The 15,438-nt window shown below is 37.6% G+C and overlaps 1 protein-coding gene across 5 annotated transcripts in view; it reads left to right on the top strand.

The window, feature by feature from the left end:
* The window catches only part of STXBP4 (syntaxin binding protein 4), a 75,258-nt gene that overhangs the window by 43,182 nt on the left and 16,638 nt on the right, over nt 1–15,438 (top strand). For all 5 annotated transcript variants that reach the window (XM_086762104.1, XM_086762105.1, XM_086762106.1 and 2 more), the window contains one exon: nt 14,107–14,164. In XM_086762104.1, the coding sequence (XP_086618230.1) occupies nt 14,107–14,164 (58 nt within the window). The remainder of the gene's footprint in view (nt 1–14,106; nt 14,165–15,438) is intronic.

Raw genomic sequence — 15,438 nt, 5'->3', positions numbered from 1 at the left:
GCATCAGTTGATTTGGTCTCTGCGGGGCAGCGTTTTTCTGGTTTCCAGCTCTGCTCCTTTGTAGGAGCTAGGATTAGTTGTCTTCCAGTTCAACGTGTGCTCCAGATTGAAAGTCCCTGCTATCAACCACGCAGTGTGAGTGAGTGACACTGTGCAGAAACAGTGGCTACCACACCAACTGATAGTTTGTTCAAAAATTAAACTTAAGGTAGCAAGGAATTTTAATATTCTGTTTTATTAAATTGCAGAGTAGCCGCATTTCTTTACTGATCTGAAGACTTCGCTAGTGCAACACATGAGTGTAGTTTGGGAATTGACATGAAAGTTAGTAATTTTCCTTCTACGTCTTCGATGATGTAAACTGAGAATAACCCTTGACTTAATTTTAATTGGTTCCAATACCGAATATCAAATAGACATGAGATGAGAAGTGGATCCCTTTTGCTCTGTGATACAGACATTGTTGAATTTTTGCCTCATTCTGAAAATGAGAACGCCTCATTAAAAAAACTTAAGCTTATCAGCAGCTCTTTAGATACACTGCAAATCAGATCGCGAGAAGAAACCCAAAGGTGAAGAACTTATGTACTTTCAAAAAAATTAAAATTCAGAGTTGCATAACAGGGAAAATGGTTTCTGTAATCCTCAGAAAAAAATCCAAGCATATTTAATGCAATTTTACAAGGACATAGCCAAGAATTTAAAAGCTTATCCTACAGAACTGTTTACTTGCAGCAAGACTTTGAATATTCTACAAATCATTTAAATTTCCAATTTTGCCGGCATGGTAAATAAGAATGAAGAGTTGTAATTATGACAGTGTTCATAGAACTGTAATTCCAACGAGAAAATCTGTCCAAGAATTTAAAAATGTTTAATTGGAACAGAAAGGAAGTGTTCCACTTCAGATACATAATAGTGTACAATATTTAAAGTATTTCCAATATAAATGAAATTAAAATGAGTGTGCATGGAAATTAAGTTAAAAAATAGAGCACTAGACCCATGAGACAAGTCAGTTCTTCAGCCTGTAAATCTAATGTGATCTGCTTTATTTACATAATTTGTACACCTTGATTAAAATGATTATCCTCATTTTAAGAAGGAATTTGAGCCATGAAGCATCTGACTTACTCATTCATAGGAAAGGAAAAAAAAAAAAAGAAGCAAGGATTTAACAAAAGTCTCCTGAATTTGATAATTTTTTTTCTGACTAGGTGTCATATCGATCCTGAAAGCAGCTTTTTTTTCTTCCAGAAGAGTAACCTACTATTACTAGAATCTGTTACAATACAGATTATATTCCTGTGCATTCTTAGATAACTGTCAAGTTTTTTAGTGACGTACAAAAATACTTTGTTTCTGGTTTATCGTTACTGCGTGTTATATTTCTGGAGTGCGTTTTCATTGAACAAAAATGTTGGTGCCTTGGCTGTGGAACAGTAACACCTTTACGCTGTCTTACCCCCTTGAAGCCTTCGTTAGGAAAGGAGAGTGGCTAATGAGGAAGCCCAGACCTAAGAACAGAGACAGCCATAGGCTCCGTTAGTGTTTTCTGAAAAGGTTTTACTAGTTTTGGCTTCTTGCCTTTTTCAATTGTAATTTCTGTATTTTGGTACAGTATGTTTGATGCTATATTTCACTGCTGTGTGCTTGATCTGAATTAAATTTTTAATGCGTGGTTATCCACGTATTTCAACATAATTTAGAATTATAGCTGTGGTTTCCAAGCTGCAGTTTGTCAGCAGCACCTGAACCACAAAACTTACAACTGATTTACAGCTTGTCCGCAGAACCTTAGCACTTCTACATTCTTTTCAATTACAAGATTTGTTGTCATAGTCAATGAGAATTTTTGAGGGTGGGTAGTGATCCTTGACTCAAAAAAAAAAAACATGAGACCACTGAGCACCATCTCTGCTGAAACGGCAATATTTAAGTGCATAGTTAAATACTTAAAAGCAGTGCCTAGAACGTAACATAAATAAGGGCAGTGCAGCCAAATCAGGGGTGGCTGGTTTATTAAAAGGTAGTAGACAGCAAAACAACTTTCACTGTTTCACCTTTGGCTGTGTTTCTCGTTTTTTGTCGTTGTTTTGGTTTGGTTTTAGTATTGTTATTGGGATGTTAGTTCAGGTGCAGTGTAAATTACACAGAAGTTTACAAAACTAGCACACAGCTAGCACTGGCCACCAAGGAACCAGGAAGGCTGTGGTGAGACAGGGCCTCCAGCAGTAAGGTAGTGCATCCGCCCGCCTCCAGCAACACGAATTACAGGTACATTAATACAGGTGCATTGTCTAGTCTGTTTTGTGGCTTCTGTAGGCTGACTTTTCCTGTCCTTAATTATCTTTGCCATTAGAAAGCTTTTCCTTTGGCCTAAGTTCTTCTCAATTACTAAGGGAGACAAGCCCATTACTGCTTGTCCTCATCCCTGTAGTTATTGAAAACAGCCTGCTACTTTCCTCTTTGAGGCAGCTTTTAACCTATTTGAAGACCATATCATGTCTACACTCTGTTTTCTGTTCCCCAAAATAAATAAGTTATATCAGTTTGCTCATTTTTTCCTTAGAGAGCATGTCTTCTAGTCATTTCATCCCCCTTGTATTTCTCAGAATTCTCTATAATTCACCAAAGTTGTGTTGAGTTCTGTAGTCGAGACCTTCCTGTGGGAGACAGAAACGCCACAAGAAGTTTCTTTGCTTGAAGAGATACAGCTCACCAGCTCTTACGTCCCCAAACGCTGTTCCGTTTCCCTGATAGCTTCATGTTCCTCATTTGTGTGAAGTTTGGGCTTTCCTGTACCGCCAGAGCCTTTTCTGCTGAACCCAGGGCTAGCTAGACATACCGCACCGGCTTTTGTGCAGCTGATTATTCACACCTAGGGTCGTACTTTGCTTTTTTCTTTATTGAATTACGCCCTATTTATTTCAAACACTTCATCCAGTTAGTTAAGCTCTTACAAAATTCTAATCCTGTTTCTAGTGACATTTCAAAGAAATGTCCGTTTACAAATGGATTTTAAATCCTGAATTATCCCCGAGCTCTCCTTACTTAGGCTAAAACCACATTTTGTTGAGCGTGAGCAAGGAATGGCTTTGTTTTCACATAACTGATCTTACTTGTGACTATTGTTACAGGACCTAGAAATTAGACCCCATTTGTTTAATTTGATGTCTGAGAATCAGAACATTAGAGTAATTATGTACAAGCAGAGAAGCCAGATAAAAGATGACACTAATAAGGATGGGATAATCCTATAGCCTGATCAAATTAAAAAATGTATTTAGAATATCAATTATGAACAAGTTGCTAGCTAATTTATTTGTGATTGAACATGTATGTTGTTCCTAATGTTTCACAGCACGGAAGAAGACAATTCAATGTCTAAAGCCTGTATTTAAGACAGTTCATTAATGTGACCTAGATTTCAGAAATCCGTTGTTGCTGCTAGAAAAGCAATTTATTCCCTCTCCATTCACTTACCTTTAATGAGAAAAGATGAGTCAGCTTTTGAATAGGCACTGTCTGTACTAACTTTCAAATCAAAACATTTTAATAATGAAAAACAAGTAAGTGATATTATTATTTCTTTAAATGCAGATAAGCTGACAGGATTAGTGCAGTCTCGTTAGGTTAATTTCCAGCATCTCTGAAGGAAGGCTTCATTAAAGAACAAACCTTTAAAAATATATGGACTCGTTTAGTTCATCATGTGACCCTACTATGAAAAAAATTAATTGACTTTGTATCTCTTTCCATACAAGCTGTACTTGCTCTTGGTAACTATGGAGACTGAAATCAAAACTCTCCAGAATCAACAATTTTACTGGATGGTAAATACTTCCTGAATTGTCCCTCTATTAATTTCTGTTGACATAATGCTTAGAATTTTGCTATATTAATCCTTAATTATAGTACGATGTTTTGACATGAGGGGGGGAGAAAAATTCTAAATTTTGTAGCATGGAGAAGCAAATTGCTCACTGTCAGAGGGAGTACAAAGGTGAGACAGGAATTGAACCTCGAGGTCTCAATCCCAGATCAGCGTCTCAGACTCGAGGATGCCTTCCCTCTTCTTTTGATTTGCAGGCACAGTTTGTCTGCAGAGGTGGGTGACTCGATGTCTCCCTGACTGGGACTGCACACCAGTCAGGGAGCCGCTGTCTCGGTATTTCAGGTACCAAAAAGTAAAATAACCGTTACGATATGGAGCTGAACCAAAGGAGTTGTGTGTACTTCTGTGCACTTAATGCTGAGTTAAATTTTCTGTGGCTTCACAGCTACGAGCATCCTGAGAGAGCTGGATTAAAGCTGGCAGAGGGGAGGAATGATCAGACCTTTGTTTCGAATGTCAGGGTATGCTGAAGCTATCAGTGCTCATCTTCTCTAAGAGGGTTGGTGTGCATTTCTGTCAGTTCCTTCAGTTGTCACATTTTTTCACTTTTTTTCAGTAGGTAGGAGTGAGAAGCTGAGGGCTAGCAGAGTTACTTAGACATATATGGTGCACAAGTGTGATAATTTAAATGGAAAGCAGTACAGAGAAAGCTGATTGCCAAGAATGATATAGGAAGCTTTTTAAAAGTGTACTTTAAGGAGAATTTGCAAGAGGAAAAATAATTGCTTGGTGCTCCTGAAGGAGATCTAAATGAGGTACAAAATGTGTGTAAGTCTCATACTAGATCTATTACCTCGTGCCATAAAGCACATACATCGTTAACGGGGAGCGAAGGATGGAGATTTTGTCTTCCATTAGTGATGCTGCAGGTATTCCGTTTGAATCCTTTACAGTTAAGGTGAAATAATGTATGCTAATTTAGGCACGAGGTGGATGGTTTTTTCCCTTCAAATTTATAAAAAAAAGAAATAACGGTATCTATCGTCGTTTCTAAGAACTTTTGACATTATTTTAAAAAATATGCTGGCTTTAAAGTCATGTTTTGCTGTAAATAAAATTCTTTTATCTATGTGTAGTTACAGTGGGGTTTGTAACAGGCTAAAATGATACCTTGTGTTAATGTATTTTTACAATTCTTGCTTCAAAAGGAAAAAGTGTTCCTTTGGTCTGTACTTAGCGTGTGATGAGCTCAGCACAGAGTAGTTCTGTGTCTCTCATGCCAGCCCCCTGCGCACGTTACTTTCATCATCCGCGCAAAAAAGTCAGGTATTACTTAGCAAGAAAGGCATATCATGTCATAGTATTGCTTTTTAAATCTCAGACAATTTCTGATCAATTCTAATTTTAGACAGTCATTTTAATTTGTTACCGGTGCGTGCTTTCTAATTAAACTTATATTTAACAATCACATGCGTCAGCGAGCAGTGTGAGATGACAGTGATGGAGGTGGGTGGATAGCACAATAGAAGGTGACAAGAGAAGTTGATCCAGAAAGGAAAGGAGAAGTTGGATGAATTGCGGAACGGAGAGTAATCAGGGGAGCAAGAGAGTAGGGAAACTGAGGAAAAAATAAATGGTTTTGAGCTGGGCCGTACAGTGAAGTATTCCAGGCTATTCCTGATTACCTGGAGGTGAGTGTCCTGTGTGCAGAGGCTGCTATTTCTGGAATAAGAATGTGGTATTCCAGAGTCTTTTTAATCAGCTGGAAGTGGATTATACCAATTAAGGACAACGATGTTCTCAAGAGAATACTTGTATGAATCTCGCTGTTTTTTAGCCTACATGGCATTTGTGTGGAATTCCCCAGGTATGGCCCATTTCTCCAGTTTTCGAATAAATGGTGTGTCTCCAGTCTTCTCGTCAGCAGTTTGAGATTTGCAGGTGTAAACAAAATGCATTTTAAATTAACTTATGCAAATATTCCTCCAAAATTACTCTGTAAATCGTGGCATATTCAATCAGCATTGGGAATAATCGTGTTCTTGACCAATCACAAACAGACAGCATCATGTTAGCAGTCAGTACTGGAGGACTGTAGAATTGCAATTAATTCATAGAAAGGAATATTTTTTTAAAAAGCTGGATAAGACTTAAAAAAAAAAAAATGTAATGGGGCACATGCTTACCATTTTTAAGGCCTTATCAGGGAGCTTACCTATATGATCCTAAGGTACTGTATTTCTCTTGCTGTGTCACTAATTAATTCTCTGTGATTGGAGCCTTTAACGCTAAAATAAAACATCTTTGAACTGGCAAACTAAAGCAGATGGAAGCCACTAGAGGATAAGGAGCACAGATTTTTTTTTTTTTTTTTTTTTTTTTTTTTCCTTCGGCCTTCTCTGTGAACAAGGTAGAGTTCTGCATTCTGTAGTTTTCTGATTTTCTGTCTTGCCTCCACCTTGTCACAGATTCCTCAGCCACAATAAACAAAAGCGTGTGGAGAGGTTGGTCACTGCATTCCTATCTATTTTCACTGGACAGCCAGGAGCATTTTAGTAAGAAGCAGTGTAGGTGAAAAATAAAAAAAAATAATAATTACCAGATAATCAGTATGTTAGCATTATAAACGTATTGGAGTAACAAGCTTATGTTTTTCAGTGTAAGTTGTTAAATAACTCCTTTTTTCTGAAAGGTGATTTCATTACAAAAATAGTAACGATTAGTAGTACCTTGAATTCCTTTCATGTCAGCATTTCAAGGAGCGCGGTTTTTTCTTTGGCTTTTGGTATGCTTTAAGACGTTCCCAGTTTCACATCGGTAGCTGGTGTAGATGCCTGGATTCCAGGCTGTGACTGTAGGAAATGGCACGAATCTTCCGTTTTACATCTGGACTAGAAGGAGGATTTATCCAAAAGGTTTTTTGTGAGTTTCTGGTGGCTTATTGACCTTCCCTGTTCACACGCAAGTCTGTATCTTCTCCCATGTACCTTAGAGGAACAGCTTCTGTTTGGTGAAGCAGAGAGCTCTGTACTGAATTTGCTGTACTCTTTCCCTTCCCTTTAAAAGTCAGAATGTTCTCTAGTAATGTCAGAGAGGTGTGTACTGCAAACGCCGATGACTTCTGCCATTTTAATTGGTTGTACACAGTCGATTGCCATCAGCTAAGCAGAAGAAAGTATTTCATTGCCCGTAAGTGTGTTCTGCTTATGTTGTACTGTCACGACTGACCCTCTGCATCAATAAAAATCGTTTTAATAACAGTCTAAATTGCTTGGATCCTATGGTACCTAAAGCTTTATTTGAAAGGAGACTGTTAGTGCTTTCAGAAATATGTAGCTTTGATTTTTTTTTTCTTGTATTTCCAACATTCAGCTTCTGAAAAGGTACATTTTTTTTTTTTTTAAAATAATGTTTCAGGAAGGTAATTTTTATCCTTCTTGAAGACACATAGCAGCAGCCTCATTGCTCGGATGACTGTAGCTCTCACTCATTTCTCAAGAACTTAAGTGCACACGCTGGGCAGAGCTTGTTCTAAATTTGGATTTCCTTATTAGTTAGGGAGGAGAGCAATATGTCTACAATAACATCTGATCACATGTACGGATGGGAGGTCATTCTTATTTCCTTAAATTAGTCAGTTGGCTGGTCATTGTTCATACATGACAATTTCTGCTGAATCCATACAGTTTCTAATTAACTGTACCAAGTTATTCACAGACAAGTATTGCAATAGAAGAAAAACATTTATAACAGTTTGTCATTTCAAAATTACCATAAAGATATTAAAATTGATCATATGACCCTTCAGCACAAGAAGGAACTACTTTATAACTCTTATTCTAAATTATAACTCGATATGATGTAATTGTTTTAATAAGAGTTTAATGAGTTTGCCAACGTAGGTGGTCAATACCTTCTGATTCCTAGGAAATGGGAAAACACAAAGTCGTCTTTCACCAGGCCCTGAATGTCCAAAGTAAGAAAAATATTTTTCCTGCAGCATGGCTTCTAGGAACAAGATGGAAGGGAGACAAGCCTATCTGCCACTCATGCTCTAAATCAGCATAAATTTCAGTTGCTAGTATTTCCCAGATGTCTTCTCTTGAAGACTACTTACTCCATCATTGTTTAATTAAATCACCAACAACAAAAGGAAAAGAACAATTTCTTTAAAATGGAATTTGATATGTGACAGAAAGGAATGGAATGTCCCCTTAGCAGAGTATTATTCATAAAATGAAACACATTTGTTTGTGGGAAGAGCACTTGAAATGGTCTAAAGAATAAAGTGGCACACAAGCAAATGCCCGAAGTGCATTCTCACTTCTGAAAGCTGGTTTTCTGAAACTGAGGTTTTATAGTTAATTCACAAATAAGCAGTAAAATGCAGTATGTATTATTGACAGTATATATTATAGATGCCCCATCCCTCGAAACATGCAAGGCCAGGTTGGCCGGGGCTCTGAGCAACCTGATCTGGTTGGAGATGTCCCTGCTCCTTGCAGGGGGGTTGGACTGGGTGGGCTTTGAAGGTCCCTTCCCACCCAAACCAGTCTGTGATTCTATTCTATGACAGCCTCAAAAAATAAAGGGCCATTTTATGCCTGCGCCCCGTAGAACACTCTCAACAAACAAGTCTGGATATTTCTCCACAAATTTTTGCTTTAGCTATGTCAAATTGCAAAACTCGCAGAGGAGTTCCTCTGCCAGTCTCCCGTCATATGATGTCTTATATCTGGGACGTTCCCATATTCCAGCAACACTCAGGACTCAAAGACCAGGTAACTTAGAACAAGCAAGTCGGATCTTCAGCTTTCCATCCTCCCTGCATTGCCTAGGTAGCTCAAAGAGAAGAGCCAAAGGCATTTGGGATCTTAACTAACTGATTTTGCATTATTATTGAGGCCACATGAGGAAGGTTTAAGTGTTGGTAGGAGCTGAACTGGTGATATTGAAAAGAGATCAGAATTCAAAACCTCATCTATCAAGTGATGCAGAAGACTGTTTATAATGTCCTTGAGCAAATCTTCTATTTCAGAAATACTTTTAGCAGGTAATTCCTATTTCTTAAAAAAAGTCATCATTTTTAATAATCTAATATTAAATACAAATAAATTATAATGAGGTAAATAAAGGGTAGTTCTGAGCTAGCTCATGCTCTCTCACTTAAAAAGTATGTATAGCTGAGAAAGTCAAGCTAGATAAAAGGATATGTAAAATAAATACCTTTCTGTTGTTGGTCAAAGAATGCGTTCACTGTGAAACTGAATACTTACTCTCTGTGGCTTTGGAATTCCAGATAGATATTACATCCATTAACCTTGACACTTCATATTAATTTCAGACAAGGTGGTTTAATGCTAGTGTCCTTGTTTCAGCTGGGATGGAGCTCATTTTCTTCCCAGTAGCTGCTGTGTTTTGGATTTAGTGTGGGATTTGGTATGTACAGAATGTTAGTGATACATGGATGTTATTGGTCGTTGCTAAAGAGACCAAGGACTTTTTCAGCTTTCTAGGTTTTGCTAATGTGCAGCTGCAAGAAGCTGGGAGGGGTATGGCCAGGACAGTCACCCACATTGGCCAGAGGAAGTATTCCATGCCATAGACGTCGTGCTCAGTAAATAAGGGGGCTTGGCCGGTGGGCAGCTCTCTTGCTCTTTCTCTGGCTGTGCATTCTCAGGATCGTTCTGGGATCGCTTTTGGTTTTGTTCTCTGATTGCTGCTCGGGACAGGCTGTATCAGTCATCAGGTGGTGAGAAATTGTGCATTGTTTGTTTTGTATATTATATTATCCCTATATTTTATTATTGCTATCATTATTCATATATATAGTATTATCTCTTCTTTTGCTATCCTAGTAAACTGTCTTTATCTCAACCCACCAGTTTTTCTTTCTTCCTGATTCTCTCCCCTATCCCCCTGGTGAGGGTGAGCAAGCAGCTGCATGGTACTTGATCTCTGACTGGGGCTAAACTATGACATACAGCCATGAGATTGTTTAGCCCTGACAGGAAACATGTTGTCACCAGACTCCCTTTTTGTGGTGGGTGACAAAGCTGTGGACACTGCTGGAAAGAAGCTTATGCTTCACGAAATAGTTTTTAGGGTGAGATTACCGCCTCTGGTAGGCAGCTCTCCCTAAGCAATCTTTTCAGATTCATCGGTAATGTTTGTGTGACTGCGTATAATGGAAGCAGAGTTTTAAAGTCTGCCCTTCAGGCCAAAATAAAGCACTTAGGGACATACTTAAAGAGAAGTATCTAAATAGTCCCACTTTGGACAAATCTAGATAAAATCCTAGTGAACAGTAAATTTTTGAAAAATTCTTACTATAGTCTCTAAGTCTCTCATTTCCTTTGAGTATTTTTGTCAGAAAATAAGAGGGAAAAACCATTTTGGGCAGCAGTATTAGATGCTAGGGAAATAACTGTCAATTTTGAGTCAACTGAATATTCGCGCTATGCTGTCTGCTTTTAATAGTTTCATCTGCTGATCTCCACATTTCTTTTGCTTTAATAATTTTTAACTAACTTATTGGAGTAAAAAACCCCAACTACATTACTGCAGTTTCTGGGTTTGATAACTGCCCAGTAAAATGAGGCTTTTTCCTAATTTCTGTAGATTTCCCCTTCTTCCTTTAGGGACATACTTTGATGGTGCTGTGGTGCAGCTTTTACTGTAGGGAGGCTGTATGGAGGCATGAGGTACAGTGGCTGCATTCTGGTTTGGAAGCAACGGGCAAAATCTTCAAAGTACAGCACTTCATACAAGTTTGTAATTTGGGCTGATGTTTATTTTTCTCCTTCCCGCAACCAACCGAGTATCAATGCCCGTGTGTTTTCTTTGTCCTGTCAACCCAAGCAAGCGATAAAGATCGATGAGATCCACACTTTATCAAGTATCAGGAAAAGATTTGTTTGCCCTAGGGTTTCACTCTCTTTCTACTTTCTATAACGGTAATTTTCCAACAGTGGTTCTCGCAGCAGGCGCCTTGCAGCTGAGGAGGCAAGCGGTCGCCAGGGATACTGCCCTGCTGCTCTGTGAGCAGCCAGACTGCTACACACACAGCGGCAAGCGGTTTGTTGTCTTTCACATAAAATTAGAGAAATCTCCTTTGCATTAACCCTAATTAAGTGCATATACTCAGAACAAAATACTGGTAGGTTATGATGTATTTTGGTGAGCATGCACTCTCTCAGGAGCCTCTTTATTCTGTTTGGACAAAGGATGCTTTGGACTGCGTCCATTTCTTTTGCATGCGTAATTAGTTTTGCAGTTTTACCTTTTCTTTACCTTGCAAAAGATAAATAGTCACAAATGTCTGAATAGCAAGAAGCCCTATGTTTTTCGCTGAAATTGTTTTTAAATATCATAAATCTCTAATTTTTTAAGATGTTATATGCAGGCAACTGCAGCCAAGATGTATTATTTATGAAGTTTCATCAAAGACGGTAGCAATTCACAGAAGAAATTATAAATATGCAGGAAACTTAAGACAGCCAGAGTTTATATAGGCTAAATCCTGTATCTTTCAGACTGTATTTCTGACTGTTTGAGCTCCTTTACCTCCCATTTACTCCAGGTGAGAGCTTCACAGTGTTTCAAAGCAAGTCCTAGAACAGGCAACAAATCTGACCCTGGAGGGTGTGAAAAAATAGAGCGCTAGGAAGTAGATCAACTTATGAATGATTCATGGAGAAAGTGAGCTTGAAGGAAGTGAAGATGATGTCTTGGGAAATACGATGCAAAACATGAGTCTACTGGCCACCACGGGAAATACCAAGAAAGAGAAGTACAAATCTAACAGTGAAGGAAAGGAGAAAGCGAACAGCAGTAAAAAACACAGTGGAGAATGAGTGAAAATGTGGAAAATAGAGGCAGTAAAAAACCTACAGATGTAGGTAGAACTGGGAAGCATATGAAGAGTGGATAGGATATATCATCAATGCAAATAAAGTCAAAAAGGCAAATAAAGCTGTGGAGATATCTCCAGAGTCTCACTTAGAGATGACAAATGTATCCAGTGTTTTTGAAAAGCATAGTTTTTTGTGGTTAAGAAAAGAATACAGAGCATTATTTGTCATTGCTACCTTTGTGCCATTCTTCATTCAGAAAGAAAAAAAAACCAAAATCATTTTAATCAAATGACTAGTGAAAAAAGTGTGATTATCACTGATGAATGAAACAGGTGATGTAACGATCTGTGTGAGCACAGAGCAGATGCCGAGGGTTTTATTCATAACTGAGCAAATCTGTTGTCATTTATTTTGGATGGACATGTTGCATGCAGGAATGAGGAGAGGCCAGGGCAGATGGAAGCAATTGAAGGATGAATCCTGTTGCAATTTAAATCATTAAAAAAATAGCCATGTTGAATAAAGGTCCCATCTTTTATGGGAGAGGAAGGAAGAACTAGTGACCATGTCTAGCATATTTATTACTTAGAACATCCTTTTCTTCCTTCCTTCATGGGAGTCAGAGCCTGAAAACTGTTACGCAGCAACTACCTTGTATTTAAAGGGAAGTAGCTGTGGATTATTCTTTCACAGGTAGTAGGTGGCATGTTTCGAGGAACAGATTGTATAGGTCTGTGCTAAACTGAAAATGGAAGAAGCCTGAGATAAGTGACTAATATGGGGTAAAAGTGAAAGGAAACAAATTAATCCAGTGCACTTTTTGCTTTTCAAGCTGTACTAAACAGTAATGGTGTGTTCTACAGTTACCAATTCTCCAGTTCCTGAATTCTGGAGTTTTGGTAGACTGACTGTTGCTCTTGGTGCCTGTAGGTATCATTACTTCTCAGATGGTTTGAACCTGCTTCGCTGTGCCAAGTCACGGTTCAGTAGCTGGCGCGAACTCTGTTTATCCCTGAGAACTGAAGTTTTCCCTTCCCAGGTTTTTAAGGAGTAAGGACCACGCTAGAGACCAAGGTGTGACAATGGGAGAAAAGAAAATGAGCATTTTAAGAAATAAATTCTACATGTGCGCTTAGAGCATGCCTTGGTACAAAGCAGCTTTCAAAGATCATACGGTGCGTGCAGTCCAGCACATTTTCCAAAGAGAAGTTTTAAATCTAAAGAAGGCTCACACATGGTTCTGATGAGCTGGTCTTTGAGATATACTGTGCCTCAAGCAAAAATAGTTTGACTCCTAAGACACTAACATTTTGAGATTACTCTCAAGCCAAAGCACTTGCAGAACAATTTTTCGTGCCATTTTAATTTCATATATATTTCTAGTCTCCAAAAATGGGAAGACCTCGCACTTGCCGTTATATACATTAGAGTACGGTATCTCAAAATCATACATCTGGAGCATTTTTGCACACTGACTGATGCCTCTTTCTCCAGCACTTTTCAAACTGTACAAACATTTGGGTTTGAACAAACAGTAATAAAACAGGTAAAATATTTCTTATGAAAATTTAATTTTTGAAGTGATATAGTATAGTCCCCTACTAAAAGTATTACTCATCATTCTCATGGACAGGATTTTCAAACTAAGAACAAAATCCAAGTCTGAGCTTTTGATATTAGCATGACTGATAATTGCGAAAGGGGAAAAGAGAGCATGTAAAAATGGCACCCTTTCAGATTTATTTATTTTAATTTATTCTAAACGTTGCTGTATTAAATACTTCAGCTCCCAGAAGCATTAGTGTAAATCACAAAATGAAGCAGTGTATTTAGTAAACCAACTTTTGTCAGGATATGTAGACATAGACAAATATCTGTACGTATTTTCTCTGGATCTGTCCTGGTGTCTTGGAGTTTGTGTCTAAATTCCCAAAGAATTACGTACAAACAGAGAAGCCTGGTGATAAAGCAGAGAATTTCATTCTGCCTGGACTTCTACCTTATCTAGTAACCAGCACCTGTGTGTAATAGCTGTTAAAACAGAGTAGAACAGACCTCAGCAGAGCACAAGCATAGGGGTTTTTTTTTGGTCACTTCATGTAGGTGTAAATTGCAATAAAAAGTTCAAAAAAGATTTAACTGCTACATTCTAATCTTAGCAAACTGTCAGCTTGTACAAAATAAATGCTGGTGATAAAAGTATCATCAAATGGTTTATAGCTTTGTAGTGCAGCAAATATTTATTAAATGGTGTTGTTTATTTTATTATCTATTTAAAAAATAGCAAAATTTCATTTATAATCGTGTTATGACATGGTTTGAAATCAGTGTTCTAACTTACACCATTTCAAAACCATGTTCTTGGTGTCACCTAAGCTTTGAGAGACATCTCATTTCTTTATTTCATCTCAGGTCTGCCTTACGGATGGGAAGAAGCGTATACAGCAGACGGAATCAAGTACTTCATCAAGTGAGTACTTCTGAGGGAAAATGGGCCAGAGTTGCAATAAAAGCACATCAAACTAAACACTTTTTAAAACCTAGAATTAATGTAAAAATTAGTAAAATAACAAAAGCTGTCATCTTTTTTATATACATCTTTATTACCAACACCACTTGTTCTTTTCTGGCTTTTGTGACTTCACTGTCCAGAGGGTCTTAGAGGGCTTAGCGACAAATCCAACTAAAATTCAGGGAGAACCGTTTCTCTCAAGCTTTCAGATGTCTTTGGAAACCCTGGTCTGCAATGTTGAGAACTTCCCCAGTTACGTGTTTGACCCTATAATGGACCCAGGACCGCCACAAAAAAAAATTACAGAAAAATATGTCTGTATCAGGAGTTACCTGTGACTTTTTAGAAGATATTGCAAACAAATTAATTTTTCAAAACCGTCCAGAGAGTAGAGGAAAGATGACATTGATAAACTGTTACAATAACCACCATGTCTAAAGCATAAAGAAAACCTCTACAAAAGCTTTAAAAGCAGTTATCATTTGAAGATGTAATTATCTAGGGAAAAAACAACAAAGTTCTAAGCTGGGCCCTTGTTCTTTGCTTTTTGACTTTCCTTAACTATAAAATTACCTTAGGGATCAATTTTCTGAAAGACTAGAAGAAAAAATGCAGTGCAAATTCATTATTTACAGACAATGGAAAAAGATTATATTGGTTTTTTTTTTTTTTAACCAAATCCAAATTATGGTTTGCATCCTGCTAATGTCTTGCAGGTAGAGAATGGAAAGCTTTTTTACGAAGACCTACTTGACAAAAGCTATAGGAATTTTTTGTGTACTGTAAGAAAGAGCTTTTTTTTTTTTTTTTTTTTTTTTTTTTTTTTTTCAATTGCATTCTCTGATTCTGGAGGAAAAATGCATGCAGAAGAAGTAGCTCGTTGTATGTCTCAGAAGCTTCAGGAGGTGAACTGGACAGTATGCTGCTGTTTTTCCAGAACATAGTGAAAATCGATTAATATAATAGGCTTTTATAAAAGATTGAAAGAATTGGTGAAGAATATAATTCATCTTTATTCCATATCATGAATCATTGTTTAATTAATAGCTACTTATTGTTATTCTAACTGCTGAAATTTGCATGTTGTTTCATTCTTGTAAGTGCCAGCAAGACCCTGTTTTGCAGGTGAACTTCCACAGTCTCCTAAAAGACAGGAAGGGCAGAAAATAAATCTTCGCAGTAAGATAAAATTGCTTTTATCCCAAACTCTCTTATCAAAGTCATGTAAATAA

This window comes from Chlamydotis macqueenii, chromosome 18 (genome assembly GCF_036417535.1).
Source record: "Chlamydotis macqueenii isolate bChlMac1 chromosome 18, bChlMac1.mat, whole genome shotgun sequence".
Classification (NCBI taxonomy): Eukaryota; Metazoa; Chordata; class Aves; order Otidiformes; family Otididae; genus Chlamydotis; species Chlamydotis macqueenii.
Note: the sequence above shows the minus strand (reverse complement) of the source record. Positions and strands in the feature narration are given on the sequence as shown.